This window comes from Enhydra lutris, unplaced genomic scaffold (genome assembly GCF_002288905.1).
Source record: "Enhydra lutris kenyoni isolate GAN:26980312 unplaced genomic scaffold, ASM228890v2 scaffoldscaffold55, whole genome shotgun sequence".
Taxonomy (NCBI): domain Eukaryota; kingdom Metazoa; phylum Chordata; class Mammalia; order Carnivora; family Mustelidae; genus Enhydra; species Enhydra lutris.
This window is the reverse complement of record NW_019154139.1, coordinates 6,465,710-6,481,860: the sequence shown is the minus strand read 5'-3', so window position 1 is coordinate 6,481,860 and position 16,151 is coordinate 6,465,710. Positions and strand designations below refer to the sequence as shown.

Sequence of the window (16,151 nt, the reverse complement as noted above, 5' to 3'; positions counted from 1 at the left end):
CTTCCGGCGTGCTGGGGATCCGGAAAAACCGGGACAGTGTTTCCGACTCAAAAGAGCCAGAAATGGGGCCTGAGCCTTGCAACGAAACACCCGGGAGGACCTGTGACCTAGAAAAGGCGGGTGGACCCTGGTTTTGTGCGAGATCCAAGGGGACCTGGCCTTGGCAAGAGGGCACCCCGGGCCCAACTATGGAGGTGAGTGAGGAGGGGTCCGGGTGCAGGGAGGCCACAAGGAAGACTCTGGCCGGCAGCCCTCACCAGGGCCCCTGGGACGCCGTGCGGGGCGGGCGGGCAGCCCCTCCGCTCCTCGGGAAGCTCCCGGAGCCACAGCGAAGGGCCCGGACGGGCAGCACTGCCATGTGTGCGGGTCCCCTACCTTCTTCCAGAGCAGCAGGGCTGTGACCAAGACACTCAACGCGGTCAGGAGGCCCGTGAAGCTGGAGAGCAGGAGCAGCCGGGAGTCCTGCGCGGGGGCTCGGTACCCTGCGTCTGGGAGGAGGGCAGGGAAGCAGAGGGTTAGTCCCCCGAGAGAGGCAGGGGTACACCCCCCCCCCCAACCCCCAGGCTCCCCACTCCTATGTTCTCCTTTACCCAGGACGCCACTGTCAGCACTCCCCCACCACGAGCCCCCCAGACCCCCGCGGCCAGCAAGGTTCTCATTCCCACGCTGGCTTTGGCCACGCCCCTTTCTAGGTTGGCAGCCTTGATTCTTGTCAAGGGCAAGGAACCCATCTTTTGCTTCTTGAGTCACCTGCCTCGGGGTGAATCGGCTCCCCCAAGAGCTCCCTGTGGGACCCTGGGCGAGTTGCACCATCTCTCGAGGCCTTCTGTGCTCCGCATGAGGAACGGCGGCCACGGGGACAGGTGTGATGGGGCGGTAGCGGGGGTGGCCTGGGCCTAGCAGGCGACTGGCCTTCACCAGGGGCAGGTGAAGGGCCCAGCCCGGCCCCTTCCCTTGGGCCATCCCTCCTTTTATGCCTCCCTCCCTTCCTCCCTCCTTCCCTCCCACCATCTGCCGGCAGAAAGGGCCGGGCGCCAACCACGTGCCAGGTGCGTCCGTGTCTGTTATTAATCAAACATTTCCTAGTAGCAGACACCAGCCCTTGCACGCAGGATCCCGTTCATCCTCATAAAAGCCCTCGATGGGCAGGGTGTTGCCACAAAGCCCGGGCCCAGAGCCACAGCCGGGCCAGCCAGCTCCCCGAACCCCCGCCGCTCCTGGTGGGAAGCATGGACGCAGGTCAGAGCCTCACGGCTTTGCCGATGATAATTTTCAGTCATCACTCCTTCGGGGATGTGATGAAACTAGGAACCTTTCCCAGAAATACCTACTTGAGCCAAGTGCTGCCACAGACACACACATGCATGAGCCCAATCGTGTACTCAGCCTCCGACACCCTCCTACCCCCCCACACACACTTGGTGCCGCAGCGATGCTGAGACCAGCACGCCAGGGACTTCTCTCGGGCACCTGCCAGAGGTGGCCGGAGGCACAGCCACGACCCAGGCTTCTGTCCTTCCCAAATCAAGGTAGACATCGGCACACCTGCGTGGTCAGGGGCTCCCTGAGGACACGGTTGCCTTTTACCCAAGCTGATCAATGAGACAGATAATCCCCTTGATCAATGAGACAGCTTTATTTATTTATTTGTTGGTTTATTTCTTGTTAATTTTTTTTGTAGTGATCTCCATGTTTCTTTCTCTTTTTAAAATTTTTTTTCAGTGTTCCAAAATTCATTGTTTGTGCACCACACCCAGTGCTCCATGCAATACGTGCCCTCCTGAATACCCACCACCAGGCTCACCCCAGCCCCCACACCCCCAAAACCCTCAGTTTGTTTCTCAGAGTCCACAGTCTCTCATGGTTCGTCTCCCCCTCTGATTTCCCCCAACTCCCTTCTCTTCATCTCCCAATGTCTTTTGTGTAAGATTTTATTTATTTATTTGACAGAGAGAGACACAGCGAGAGAAGGAACGCAAGCAGGGGAACCCTCTGGACCCTGCAGGAAGCCTCACCTCTGACCAGGATGAAGACGCCTTGGCTAATTATTTTCAAGTCCTGCCAGTCCACGGAGCAGTAGTAGGTACCAGTGGCCGACGCGTTGGGCAGCGTGGGGGTGACCCGGCATTGCAGGGTGTGCGTCTGGTTCTCTTTGGCCAGGTCGGGTGAGCATTTCATCTGCTCCTTGAGGCTCTCCCGTTTCTGGAGGTCCACGTGAAAGTACCAGGTTGTGAAGTCCCTGAATTTGGGGCTGTCCGGGTACGTGATTCTGCAGTCGAAGGAAATGGTCTTGTTGGCCAGAGAGACCAAAATGGGGGCACCAATTGGGGTCACGGACTGCCCTCCTGCAGGGGAAGAGAAAGGAAAGAGTGGGAGCTTACCCTCTGGGTCGCTTCAGTCCTTTCTACCTCCTCCCAAGGACCTCAGCTCATGCTCACACTCACACTGTTCATGCAGGCGCTGTGTGCGGGCGTTGTGCCAAGTGTCTCACACATAGAATTCTCCATCTCCCGACACACCCAAGGTGAAGTGTGTAAGAGCTCCACTTCACAGAGAGGAAGAGTCCGAGGGTCAGGCAGGTCAAACTGCTAGCTTTCACTCTCTCAGCAGGGATGGCGTGGAGCTACAACCCTGCCCAAGGCGGGCAGACTCCAGACCCCACAGCCCTAACTGCTCTCCTGATCAAAGGCCAAGAAGCCACATTGGATAAAAGCACCAGCCTGAGAAGACCCAGAGCTGCTGGAGAATGAGAAGTAAAGAGGAGGGAGGCAGGAGACAAGACAAAGAAATGCTCCCTGGCAGGAAGAAGAGCTTCCCGGCAGTGGACCCCTGGAGGGGAGCCAGGGTTCTCCCCAGCCTGTAGGAGGAGCCATGCCAGCCATCAGGAGAGAAGAGCCTTGCCCTGAATCAGAGCTCGGAGAAGCATTTGTCAAGTTTCTATGGACAGTAACAAAAAATGCCCCGAGAGCAGCTTTCCAGCAGCACAGAGGGAGCCATTTGGGCCACGACCAGGATGTCTGATGACCGTTACAAAGGCAGGTGTCTGTGCGAGCCTCCTTCCCGGACACCTGGACACCCCTCCTCATCACAGGCTCCGAGGAAAACACTGGCACCTGCCGGGCTGGGCCTCCCACCCTCCCGCAGGCTCTGGGCCCGAGCAGCGGGGGTCCCCTCGCACCCCCAGACGTCAGCACACAAGCCCCCGCCGCTTCAGCTTGCCTCGTCCCCTAGCCCCTTCCTTCTCCAGCAGCCGAACAGACAGTTCTAAACTGAGGTCGGCAGGAAGCAGCCAAGATCACGCCGGCCTGGCTGTTCATCGGGAGAAGATCACACATTGGAGTGACTCAGAGGGCTCAGAGGGCCGGCCAGGTGTACTTTGCGGGGGCAGGGCAAGGTGTGGGCCCCCGGGGCACCGGGGTGTGGGGCTGGCATGAGGCCAGACTGGACTGGTCTCTGGGCTCTTCCGCTGAGCCCGGCGCTGGGTCCCCAGGGGAGGTGAGGCCAGGGCCTCTGGAAGACTTGGGGACAAGACAGAGGGGGTCCTCTCAACCAGCCAGTCCCTCGGAGCTCCCACCGCGTGGTTATTTTGAGCTTCGTGCTGAGTTACTGAAGAGTTCGCCCCTCCACCAAAGAGCGAAAGGCAGTGACAGCTCCAGGGACCGGGCTGGATGTCCAGGGGACTGGGGGGACCGGCTTCGCTGTCCTGCATGACTATGACAGAGGTCGCACCTGGAGAAGCCCCTGGGCTGGGACCCAGGGTTCTCCTCCACTGAGCGGGGCGGGAAGGATCTCACGGGTCCTTGGTGTCACCCGGCGCGCCAGTGGGGTTGCCGTTGTGGTTTAATGACAACGCTCTGTACTGTCGTGAGAAGGAGGAGCTCTGATTCAGGCCCGAAGCTCCCCTGACACATGGCAGCCAGGGCAGAGGCGCGGCAGGCGGAGGAAGGGGTCATGGCATCATCCCAGGTAAGGACAAGGGGCCAGAGGGTTGAGACAGACCTGGTTTGCCCGCCCAGCAAGGCCATGCTGCATGCAGGCCGTGGCCATGCTCCCCACCGCCCCCAAAGGGCCACTTCCCACGCTGCAGCTACCTCTGCACGCCCCTCCGGCTGGGACTCCTACCCAGACCTCCAGACTCAGCTCAGGACCCCTCTGACTTCTAGCTGCATTCTCCGTTTGGCTCTGCAGGAGGCCAGTCCTCCCTGCTGGGGGTCGGGAGGTGGGAACCTGGCCAAAACCACCAGGAAAGTGGCCACACCAGGGCTGGCAAGGAGGGCTCTCCCCTCCCCCCACTTCAGACACCTGCTTCTCACCCCAGACCCAGAGGGGCTCTGGTGGGACCCTCGCAAACCTTGCAGGTTGCCCCCCCAAGTGCACAGGGCTGGTGCAGTGGCTGGTGTCCATCTTGCACCTGGTGGCGGCTGTATGATTTGTCCCTTGTTCAGGTCAAGGGCGCCTGTACCCTGTGGAACAAGGTGGGCCAGAGCAGAGTGAGCTGGCCTGGGGATCTTCTTAGATTCTGCCCGTGGGCCTCGAAGAGGAGCACATGGCCCAGAGAGGAGGACTGAGGAGGGGGGGTGGGCGGCGACTTGGATTCCTGGGGCGGGGAGGGGCATGGGAGGCCGTCTGGCACACCCCAGTGACCTACGAGCGTGTCTGAGGGGGTCCACTGCAAACCCTGCAAGGCCCCAGAGACAGGGCCAGCTGTCCACAGCACCTCTTCCCACTCCCTCCCTCTCCCGTCTCCACCCAGCTGATATGTGGGAAAGGGGTCTAGGGGGAGAGGGGAAGAGGGCCCTGACCCTTTATTCTCATACAGGTCCCAGACCCCGCCTCCGGCCTGTACCACATCCAGCCTTCCACTCTGGCAGGCGCTATGAAGAACCAGGAGTTGGTTCTGACGTGAGTGACCATAAGGCACAGGGGCTGGGAGAGCCCAGCCTGGCTTGGCTTTCTCTCCAGGTGCCAGCGGACATGTCCCCAAGACAAAAGACCCAAAAGGACTACAGAAGCAACAGGAACTTGCTCTTCGGATAATTCTCTGGGAGGCGGGTGAGTCCTTGGCACAGCCTAGGCCAGGACAGGCACAGGGAGGAAAGCATTGCCAGGAGCCTGGCTTGTTTTCTGCGGGGAGATGAATTCGTTCAACTTGCAGATCCTCCTGCCCGAGAGGGCGAAGAGCCTAGAGGTGGCCGTGTGGAGGGCGGGCAGAGATGGGGCAGCCCTGAGGAGGGGCGGGGAGTGGAGAGGCAGGATCTCCCACCTGCCCCAGCACCTGCTCTTTCCAGCACGGGTAGGAGAGGGAGAGAAGGGAGCGGGAGGAGCTGGGAGAACGCAAAGGGCAGTTCCAGGGAGGGGCCAGGCTGCCTTTCCCCAGTGACAAAAAAGGGGCAAGGAAGTTAGAGGAGTCCCAAGTCCTCGCTGAATCTAGAAAAGCAAACGCCAGACTGGCCCTTCTGCCTAGAAAGTACCAGGCCCACAGGGCAGGGCACATGCGGCCTGGGGTGGCCTCCACAGGACAGCCTGTCTACCTTGGCCCTGGGCCGGACACGGGGGAAGGGGGAATGGGGGACTCCCTGGGGTGCAGACCCAAGCCTGGGGCGTCAGGCTTCCCTGCGGGGTGGCCAGCATAGCAAGCAGAGAGAACCCTCCCCCCAGCAGCGGCCTCCTCCTGCTCTCCCTGCTTACTCCTTATCTGTTGCCCTTGTTGGGAAAGATTTTGTCTACTGCCCACTTTTTGAATCTGTGGCCACTTGCACTACGGTCTTGAGAGCGGTAGGGAGGGGCCCCAGTCCTACCCTGGCCCAGGGACCCCATGCCAAGTCCCTGGGGGGGAGGGATTCACAATCAAAGAACTTGGCTGGGTGTAGAAAGGATGCCCCCCCCATCTGCCCTCCTCACCCCCTATACAGGGCACCCCGCACTGCAGCCCTGCTCTGGAATCTGGATTCCCCTCCCAGCACCCCACCCCGCACCCCCACCCCAGGCAGAGAGCTGCCTGGAGCTGCTCCCCAGGGAACCACAGACCACCTTGCTGACTGACCCTGCTGCGGTGCCCCCCACCCCAGAGGAGACCCAGGAAGGAGTCTGAAATCAATTTACATGGTGAGGATAAGCAATTTAAAAAAATAGAACCTTGCAGCATTTTGTGCGTAATGACGGCGCTTTTCGTGAACTTTTGGTTTCAGTTACAGTCGCACAACTGGGTTCAGACAGGGTCGTGCTCTAACATGCATCCCTTTGCTTTGGGTCACCTTAAAAAAAAATTGTTGGGCTGGAGGATCCAGTCCACGATTCTGGGCCCTACACAGCCCAGCTGAGCTGCCCTCCATTCACTCCCCCGCGGACGCCAGGCCTGCCGGGCCGTTCCACTTGCTCAGAAGGCCGTCCTGTTCCCTTCCTCTCCCAGAATTGGGGGTCACCCTCTCCGTCTGCAGGACTCCCTCTGCCCCACACAGACTCTTGGGCGGGCGTCGCTGTGAAGCTGTGTTATGACAGCGCGTTACTGTGGGGCAGGGGGCGGGGGGCACACTCCCCTTTTGCAGAGGACAAACGCGAGGCTCTGAGAGAGGAAGAGGTTTGCCCAGAAGCACAGCTAGTCAGAGGTGGGGATGGGATTGTAAACGGAGTCCCTTTGGGTCCTTAACTCCAAACTCTTCATCACTGCCCTATGCCACAGTTTTAAAATCTGGGAGCAAGACAAAGAAAACATCTCTCAAATGAAAGGATTGCACCCCTTTATTTTTTTAAGATTTCATTTATTTATTAGACCGAGAGAGACAGAGAGCACAAGCAGGGGAGCCACAGGGAGAGGGAGAGGGAGAAGCAGGCAAGGGGCTGAGCAGGGAGACAGATGCGGGGCTGGATCCCAGGATCCTGGGATCATGACCTGAGCCAAAGGCAGACGCTTAACGACTGAGCCCCCCAGGTACCCCGAGCTGCACCCCTTTAAAGGGAGCTACAAATTCAGAGGCCATTTTTCTAGATTTGGGTCATCTAATAGACCTGTCGTCTGGCAGGATGTGGGGACAAAGGTCCTCACCAGAACAGCCCCTGCCGCTCTAGAGGGACAGCTACTGTCATCCAGCTCAAGATCTGCGGCTCCCAGAGCAGAAGCATGTGGTCCCACAAACCGTGTACAGACGGTCCCGTATCAGCGCCAACCGAGTGCCCAAAGGGCCAGCCAGCGTCCCTCCTTCACTGCAGCGATGACATCCCCCCAGCCCGGCATCGGGCCCTCCCTCCCCACTCTCCCCAGCTGCCCTGGCCTCCTCGCAGCCCCTCTGACCCACCTGGCCCAGACCTTGCCCCAGCTGTCCACTCTGCCTGGAACTCGATCCCTTCTGTGGCCCCCAGCCTCAGCAGCCAAGGGGGTGAGAGTCCAGATGTGCTGCTCAAAGGTATCCATCCCCACTTCAGTCGATTTTAAAGGAAAGTACTTTGATTCTCCAGCTACAGAAGAAAGCAGTTCCCACGGTCTTTATTTTAGGCATGGAGTTTCACCCTCTAATTTAATTCTGGCGTCTCTCAGAGCCATGCCATTTTTTTTTTTTCCTTTAAGGCCCATGTGAAGGGCTGCTGGGAAGCCACAGACGTGGGGCTGCTGGCTTTATCACAGGGCTCCGGCCATTTGCCTGAGCACGAATCCCAGGACACCACCGAAAAACGGGGGGAGTCCTTCAGGACCCGCGCATCAAACAACGGCGCGTGGCCAAGTGGCTGATTAGGGAGAAGTGTGTAGCAGGCCTTGGAAGGCAACCTTTGAACAGAGAGTGTGTACTCTGAAGCTTTTAGCGCTGGTGCCCTCGGAACACTGCCATCAGACCGGCTGTCACATCTTTCAACACCTCCGAATTACAAAGATACAGACGGACGTGGCTGGCCTCGGGGGCCATTTCCTCCGCCCTGCCTGCGTTCTGTTCTAAAGCCTCCAGACTCTAGACCCCGGGAGCACCGTGGCCACGCAGGGACACAAACTGAGTGCAGAAGGTCGACTGTCTGGTCCCAGAAACGCAGAGGCCTTGTGGGTACTCATCGGCATTTGTATAACAATCACCTCTCCTTCAGGTTGAAAAAGCAAGTTTCTCCAACTTTGAGGGTGCTGCCTAGGACAGCTGGAGACTCAGTTTCTCCCTTCATACCCACCTCTGCCCTCAAAGAAGGACGTCGGGTTGGGGTGGAGATGGAGATAGGACCAAAGAGGGAGAATGGGGGTTCTGGTTCTTGTCCCTGGATGGGTGTAGGACAAAATGGAGCGAGGGGGGAGACCCCACCAGGACACCCCCTTGCAGGGGGCACCCACCCAAAGTCCTGCCAGAGCGGGCTGGGCCCTGCTACTGGGCAGAGCTTGCTGATGAAGCTGGAACGTGGGGAGATAAAGGGAAGACCCAGAGCCTGCAGAAACCCAGAGCAGGGGACCCAGCCCTGCTGGGAGGAGTAGAGGAATCCAGGAGGGGCAACTCTGGGACTGGGTCTTTGTTTTTTTAAATTATAATTCTTCAGCCCCTTCCCCCCTTACAAAAAGGAAACGTGCGCGCTATAGGAGTTCTAGACACCACAGCGAAGGATCAAGAACATTGAACTTGCCCATAGTTCTGACATACCCTGTCACAGCTGTGGACATCCGATCACGTTGCCAGGCTGGGCTTTGAAGGAAGAATGGGAGGCAGCCAGGTTGGGGAGGGGAGCAGAGAGGGGCGGGTTAAGCACAAAAAGCTCTTGGATGAAGCTTCTAGAAGTCATCATTGGTAGCTGGGGAACTCAAAAGGAGTTGTGGAGGCATAAGTGTTGGGGGGGGCACTCAGGGAGGTGGGAGGGAGACAGTGCAGGCCAAGTGTTGTCCTGGAAACCCAGGGGGAGCTTCTGAGGGCTTCTAGATTGGGGATTGACAGGATCCCATTCTGTGCTAGAAAGACAACAAGAGAGGGGCGTCTGGGTGGCTCAGCCGGTTAAGGGTCCAACTCTTGATTTCGGCTCTGGTCATGATCTCAGGGCTGTGAGATTAAGCCCCGTGTCGGGCTCCTCGTGGGGCATGGAGCCTGCTTAAGATTCTCTCCCTCTCCCTCTGTCCCTCCCTGATCTAAAAAAAGAAAGAAAGAAAGATAACAAGAGAAACACTACAGAGTTCCCATCTTCTCCAGCTGCCTAAAACCCTCACATTAGTGATTCATTCTGACGGCTTGGGACTCCTCCCCCTCCAGCCTCCTTCTAAAATATAAATGCTTCTGGCTGTCAACACACTAACTCCTTCCTATAGACGCCTTCGCCAGATCACTTTTATCCTGACTTCTCTTAAATCTCTATCTCCCCAAAGATCTGGTGCCCTCTGGGCGCAAAATCACTCACTGTCCTCCATCCTCCTCGGCCTCTCCTTCCTCAGCCTCTGCTCTGCCCTGTCCCGGCCTCCTGTCAGCCTCCTCCCCTCCCATGGCAAGCGGAGGTCAGCCAAGATCTTAGAGCCAAGGCTGTGGTTCCCACTGCTTCTGGCCTTGACCCTCACTTGCAAATGTCTTCCTCGTTGACCTTTCCTCCTCCCACCAGAGCTCCCCAGCCAGCACCCTCTCTCCTGGCCCTTTCTCTGGCTTTTCGCACAGAGCCCACCTCTGAAGGTTGGGGACCTGTTCCCTGGTGCTGTCGGGACCCCCGGCTGCCCAGGGGAGCTCTGTCATGCCCTTCATTCCTCTGAGTTCCTGAGCAGAACCACAGGGGAACACCTTGGTGGGGCAGGGCTGGCCATTGGGTTTGTGGGGGGGCATGGGAGAGTGGACCAGAGTGGGCACCACAGAGAAGGTCGCCAAGTTTGACCTTGAGCAACAGGTTGGAGTCACCAGGTGGGCAAGTGCAAAGACCCCTTCCAGGAAAAGGGGGCATCGGGAGCAAAGGCTTCAGGGCAAGCAGTCAACCAGCAGGGCTGGAAGGTGGGTTTGGGAGGCAGGAGCCAAGAGCCAAGGGTAGCTCAGGGCCAGGGGGTGGGGGAGGGCCTTGTCTAAACCCACTGCGGTGAGGGGACAGCTGGTGGCCCTGGGGGTCTGCGGCTGTGCTCCACGGACCCTTGAGGGATCGGGCTTGTATATAAAGGCTGTCTGGTCTCGAAAAGGGGAGTTAGTGGTTCAAAGGAGATGTACCCAGGGGGCACCGGGTGGCTCAGGTGGTTCAGCATCCGACTCTTGATTTTGGCTCAGGTCATGATCTCAGGATGGTGACAGCGAGCCCCCAGGTTGGGGAGTCTGCTTGAGATTCTCTCTCTCCCTCTCTCTCTCTGCCTCTTCCCCTGCTGGAGGGTGCACTCTCTCTCTCTCTCTCTCTCTCAGAAATACATAAATCTTCAAAGGGTGGGGATCCTTTTAAATTTTTAATTTTTGCTATAGGTCGCCAAGTGGCCTTCAGAAATATGGCCTGCGCTGCTGGGAGGGCCTCTGCTGACTGAGAAGCTGGCTTGCCTTGCCCGGGGTTGTGCTCGCGCGGCCCCCCTCCCCCAGCCCACCGCCAGCGAGCACGGATCTGGCTGCTGACCTCACCTTCTTCCCCCACAGTCCATGCAGTCCTGGGGGGGTGGTGAGGGGAGCGGAAACAACCAGGCTTCACCACACCTTCCCTTACAGGCACCCCAATCCCATAGTTGAGGCCCTCCCTGAGGGGTCCCACGGGCCAGGTCCCAGGGCCACCAGTGGTCCTGGATATGCCTTCTTGTTCCCGTTGGCAAGGGGCCTGCATCAGAGGGCGCCCAGGACCCCAACAGGGAAGTGGGGGTGGAGTGCTGGGGTGACTCGGCCACGTCTCCCAAAGCTCATCCCAGGCCGGCCACACTGTCCTCCCCAGGGGACCAGGAGCTCCTCCTGCCAACTTCACACCCAATCTCTTCCCCTCCCCCTCTCCAGCCTCAGGTCCCCCCCCTTCCCTTCCTCGGTTTCCAGACCCCACCCCAGTGCCCTAGGCCAGTCCTCTGACCGCGGCCCCTAGATCCACAACGAGGGTCCGCTCTCCTGTGTCAGGGCCCATGGGGACGCGGCATTCCCGTATCCATACTCTCGTCCCCAAGACACGAGGGTCTCGCTGCTCTGCCTGTGCCGAGAAGATCCTGAGGCCAGGCCCCCGCCCTACCAGGCGGACCCACCTCGTAGGCCTGGACCCTCGTGCCTCTCCCTGCGGCGTCACATCTCCACCCCGCCCTCCTGGAACTCCTCCTGGGCTGAGGAGCTCAATCCCGGCCACTATCTTTGGAGTCTGCCGGGCGTCCTTTGGGTGCCAGGCTCTGTGCTAGGTGTCGAGGATTCGAACCAAGAAAGTGCACGCGTTTCCTGCCCCCTGAAGCTCACAGTTCCCCTAAGGGAGGCAGACAGCTGGGGAAGAAGCAGCCTCCACGGAAATACGTGCTCCCAGAGGCCCCGAACACCCGTGGGCCTGGAGGCCACACCGGAGTGCTCACGGCCACCGAGGGCAAGGCCTGAAACGTACATCACAGGAAAGAAATTGCAATATATTCCTTCAGTGGGACACTCCGCGGCGGGACTTGACCAACACGCTCTGTGAAGGGCCGGAGGGTGAATATTTTCCGCTTTGGGGGCCATGGGGTCTCTGTCCCAACGCTCAGCTCTGCCAATGGAGGGTGACAGCCTCCTAGATCGCCCACGAATGAATGAGCGTGGCCGTGTTCCAATAAAACTTTATTCGTGGGGGCCGAGATGTGAATGTTGTATCATTGTCATGTACCGTGAAATATTCTCTTGATTTTCTTCCAACCATTAAAAACACGGGAGAAAAACCACTCCTACCTCGCAGGCCTTACCGAAAGGCGGCGGGGCCGGATTGAGCCTTCCCCCGACTCCGCCACCCCTGCCCTGGGGCCGCTGTTTACGACCCCTGCTCTTTAGCGATGAAAACGCACAGACTGTAGCCACACTGGCAGCTGGACAGATCTTGCAGAACACAACGGAGTGAAAGGAGCAGGTCGTGAGAGAATACACAGCCTCACTGTGATTATACAAAGTTCAAGGACAGGGAACATGAATCTGTATCATTCAGGGACACACACTGAGAATTAAAACTATAAAGAGATGCTGGGAAGCAATTGCCCCGAGAGTCAGGATGGGAGAGAGGGGTGTCTAGGTGGTGGCCGGGGGGGACCAGGGGCTGCAGAAGCTGGCCCCACGGGACTTTGTTTTATGATGTTTATTGTGCTGCTCTGCACAGGTATTAGAGCTCACAACTTAAAAAGAGAAAGCGATGATAATAGGGCCAACTAGAAGAGCATCTGAACCCCGACCTGAGAGGCGTTTACGGTCTACCTGGAACACAGCCCAGTGGGATTCCTATCCCACTGCTCCACCGAGAGACCCCCCCTCTCCAGTCAGACTGAACCTCTCCCCATCCCCGCCCTAGCTCTGCCTTCTGGCCTCCCAGTCTTTATTCCCGCTGTGCGTGCCACCCACCCACCTGCTCGGCCTCCTCCCCCTCTCGGCTCCCTTGCCCCCGCCAACACTCCCCCTGCCCCACCTCCAGCGGCGAGGTGCTTCTCTCTGCCTGCCTCCGGAGCTCTGTATTGGGATTAGACAAAGATGAAAAGCAGAGGCCAATCCTGACAGAGGCTCGGAGCTGCAGGAAAGAAGGCGGGAGGCTCCTGAACATCTTTTGGACAACAAAGGAGCAGTGACACCTGAGTCCAGAGCAAGGGGGGAGGGGAGAAACCTGCATCGGCAACTCTCTCCTTGGGTCATGTTCTGTCATGTTCTCTGGGCAAGCCTCGGCGTTTCCATCAGGCTGACAGTAGGGATGGTTCACCTCTAGTCCCCCCCCCAACCAGCCAGTGCCCAGAACGGGTCCTCCTCATGGGCACTGGAGAAATAAATACAGCCCAGAGTTCTGAAAAGGCCGAGAAGAGAGAGGGGACTGACATTTGTTGGGAGCACAGAGGCTCAGAAAGGTTAAGTAACTTCTCCAAGGTCATGCAGCAGTCCGCGGAAGAAGGTAGGACTTGAACCTGGGCTCTGCCTGGCCCCAGAGCCCTCACAGGTGACTGAAGGCTGCTGGAAGTGGGGAGCGGATGTGCAGCTGTTCCCAGGAGAGCCGAATCTCAGGTTCGCATGACTCAGCCCCGGGGGAGAGCAGCTGTCCATGAGCCCACAAGTGGCTGCCAGACCCTTTGAGAAAAGTAGAATTTGCAGAGAGCTCAAAAGACGGGAGGAGGGTAGGACTCAGGCTCGAGTCCCAGCTCACGACAGGAGGAGGAGGGCTGGGAGCAAGGGAGGTCCTGAGACACCAACGCATAATGAGCCAGAGGCCACCAGCAAGGTCAGAGAGAGCCAAAGGAGCCCGTGGGCTCGCTAAGATACCCAACTGGCCAACTGACTCTTGGATTTCCATTGGCTCTGCTAGACCGGCAGGTGGCTGACGTTCTCTGAGCCCCAACCACTCCGTCTCGGGGCCTAACGCCAGGCAGGAACTGCTATTGTACCCATTTAACAGATGAGGCAATCGAGGCATAGAGACATTAGGAACCTGCCCGGGGACTTGGGGTGAATCACAGAGCTCAGATGGAAAGTCAGCCTGAACGCCCTGGTGTATGTCCTCAATCCTGCACCACCCCGCGGCTCAGGGAAGGGGCCCGCTGTCCCTAGGCTTAGGGGACAGATGGAGAGAGTGAGCCAGGCACCCGCAGGGCAGGACAAGGAGTGACGTTGCTGTCTGCTGCTCTGAGACATTCTAGGGGACCACAAGGCTTTGTCACCCCTTGTGAAAGAGCAGAGTTTCTCTTTTGTACAAACTTTGCTGCAATCCTGAGAAAAAAAATCTGCTGCCTGTTTACAGTTCAGACAGTTACAAAAGTGCTTCTCACCGTGGCATCCCGCAAAGTGTCACCCACTGTTACCCAGGTGTGCTGGGTGCCTTCTGGGGAGGAGGCCCGCACAAGGAGAAATGGTGGGAATTCGAGGGAAATTCAGTTAGACATGACCGAGTTGACGCATTGTCACCAACAAGCTGCATTTCCTTGGGGCCATATCTGAACCAGCCACCTGGAGGGGGTGGGGGGAGGATGCAGGAGGGACTGCAAGGTGTGCGAGGAGAAAGGACATGATGTCACAAGGGGCCCAGCCCAGGAAGCCTGCTGTAGGTACCCAGTCAGCTCTTGCCTCCTGGGGGGAGGACAGTGACATTTTTCTATGAGGAATGTTCTTTACAGAGAGAGCTAAGAAGTGGGGGCCTGGGTGGCTCAGTGGGTTAAGCCTCTGCCTTCGGCTCAGGTCATGATCTCTGGGTCCTGGGATCGAGTCCTGCCTCTGCCTCCCTGCTCAGCAGGGAGACTGCTTCTCCCTCTGCCCCTCCCCCGCTCATGCGTGCACTTGCTATCTCTCTCTCAAAAATAAATAAAATCTTATAAGAAAGAAGAAAGGCTGAGAGGAGACCCAAGGGTCCTGGCTTAGGGATCAGGCTGACTTGGGTCTAAACCTGACCTCCACTCACCCTCTAGGTCTTGGGCAAGCTACCTGGCCTCCCTGGGGCTCTGTTTCCCCGTCCTTAAGCGGTGCCGGCCGTGACAGTACCCCAAGGGTGGCTGGAGGGGGGCTGACCGTGAGAGTATAGCCCAGAGCAAGTGCTCAAAGCGGCTAATTCATGACAGTAAGAAGAGCTATTGTCGTTTATGGCATAAATGAAAGGCAGAGCATGAAGCAGAAGTTGGAGGCAGCTCCCGGAAGCCTCATAAAAGTCTGGGTGAATATAGGAAACCAAGCACCCAGGCTGCACAGTGGGGTGGGGGGACCCTGGGAATCCAAGAGTTTGCCGGGGCTGCCCTGGGAGAGACTGAGCCGGAGGGACCCCAGCTTGGGCAGCCCCGGAGAGACAGTCCTCGTCTGGATAAAGGTGCTCCAAGGCCATGCACCCCAGGGCCTGGCTTGGATCCAGGCCGCCCCCTTTCTGAGGGGACCTGGGACCAGGAAAGGGGGCACGGCTTTGGCCCCAGGAATGGCATCAGCTCATGTTGCGAAAGAACATGAGGCGGCCCCTGGCTGTAGGTCAGGAAGTGGGGGGTGCTCCCCTTTCTGGCAAGAGTGACCATTTGGTGTCCCCGGGCACAGTGTTCCTGGTCTCCCGGGATAACACAGGGAGCGAGGCCGAGGCTGGCCCTGCCTCTTGGCAGATTAAGATTCCATGGGGGAAAGCTGTCCCTCCCCACCGACCCCACACCTGCGCTGACACCCTTGGCCGAAGCAACGCCCACCCACCCTGTCTGAGGGCCAGGGGTCAGGCTGTGGGAGGAAGGCTGCTCACTCGGCGGGGTGGGGTTGCTGCCCGCACCCCTTTAAAAGCCACTTTGGTGAGGCATTAGCGAACCATCTCCCGGATCCCCGAAGGCTTTCCCTGTGAAGTCTACAACGTTCAAACGCAACCAGCAAATCTCCCGAGACAGGTCCCCAGGAATTAGCCGCTCGGGCAGATGAAAGCGGCTGTGATGTGCCGGCCGGAGGGCTCGTGGGAAGGAGGCAGGCAGCGTACCTGTGAGCCGCAGGGTCCAGGGAAACAGGAGCAAGGCCAGGAGCCAGGGGCCCGAGAGCAGGTCCAGCGGGGCCCGCCGCCACAGAGGCCGGCGCTCCATCGGGGCCTCCTGCTCAGTCTTCCTCTTTCGTCTCAAGTTCACTGAGGGGATGGCCTGCCAGCCCCACAGTTCCCCTTTGAGTCCCCACAAAGCTCCTCCTTAGCCAAGCTTCTGCTTCCTCGGGGCCTCACTGGGTTGGATCCCCTTCATAACTCGGACTTTCCGAGCAAGGAGTGGGTACGGTTCTGGGGCGAGGAATCTGGTGCATGCGCCCCTCTGCCTTGGGGAGTTGCTCCCCTCCTCGGTCCCCTTCAAGCCGGTGGCCCATCGGTAGACACTTGGCGACAGAGGGGATGCAGGACTGCCACGAGGAACTGTGGGGCTTGATTTAGCTGCCACAGCTGAAACTTTTAAAACTGTGTTCACAGACTTCCTGCCAGAAATTGTCCAGGGGCCTGTGGATTTGTGTGCTCATCCCAGCGCAGGGTTTCGGGGGGGCGGTGGGAGTTGGGGTATCGGCTGGGGGCGTGATGGAGAAGGGGCAGGCAGCTAGGGTGAGGGCAGGAGCCCATGTTCGCAGCCCTGACTGGTGCCAGGAGGCCAGCTGACGGTCATCAGCGCG

The 16,151-nt window shown here is 58.7% G+C and overlaps 1 protein-coding gene across 1 annotated transcript in view; it reads right to left on the bottom strand.

The window, feature by feature from the left end:
• LOC111157588 (NFAT activating protein with ITAM motif 1) overlaps positions 1-15,623 on the bottom strand; it is a 34,771-nt gene extending 19,148 nt beyond the window's left edge. The window contains exons 1-3 of the mRNA XM_022519128.1: positions 15,490-15,623; positions 2,016-2,345; positions 376-488 (exon numbers count right to left, since the gene is read on the bottom strand). Coding sequence (XP_022374836.1) covers positions 376-488; positions 2,016-2,345; positions 15,490-15,589 — 543 coding nt within the window. The 5' untranslated portion in view covers positions 15,590-15,623. The remainder of the gene's footprint in view (positions 1-375; positions 489-2,015; positions 2,346-15,489) is intronic.
• Between the last annotated feature and the right edge of the window lie 528 nt (positions 15,624-16,151).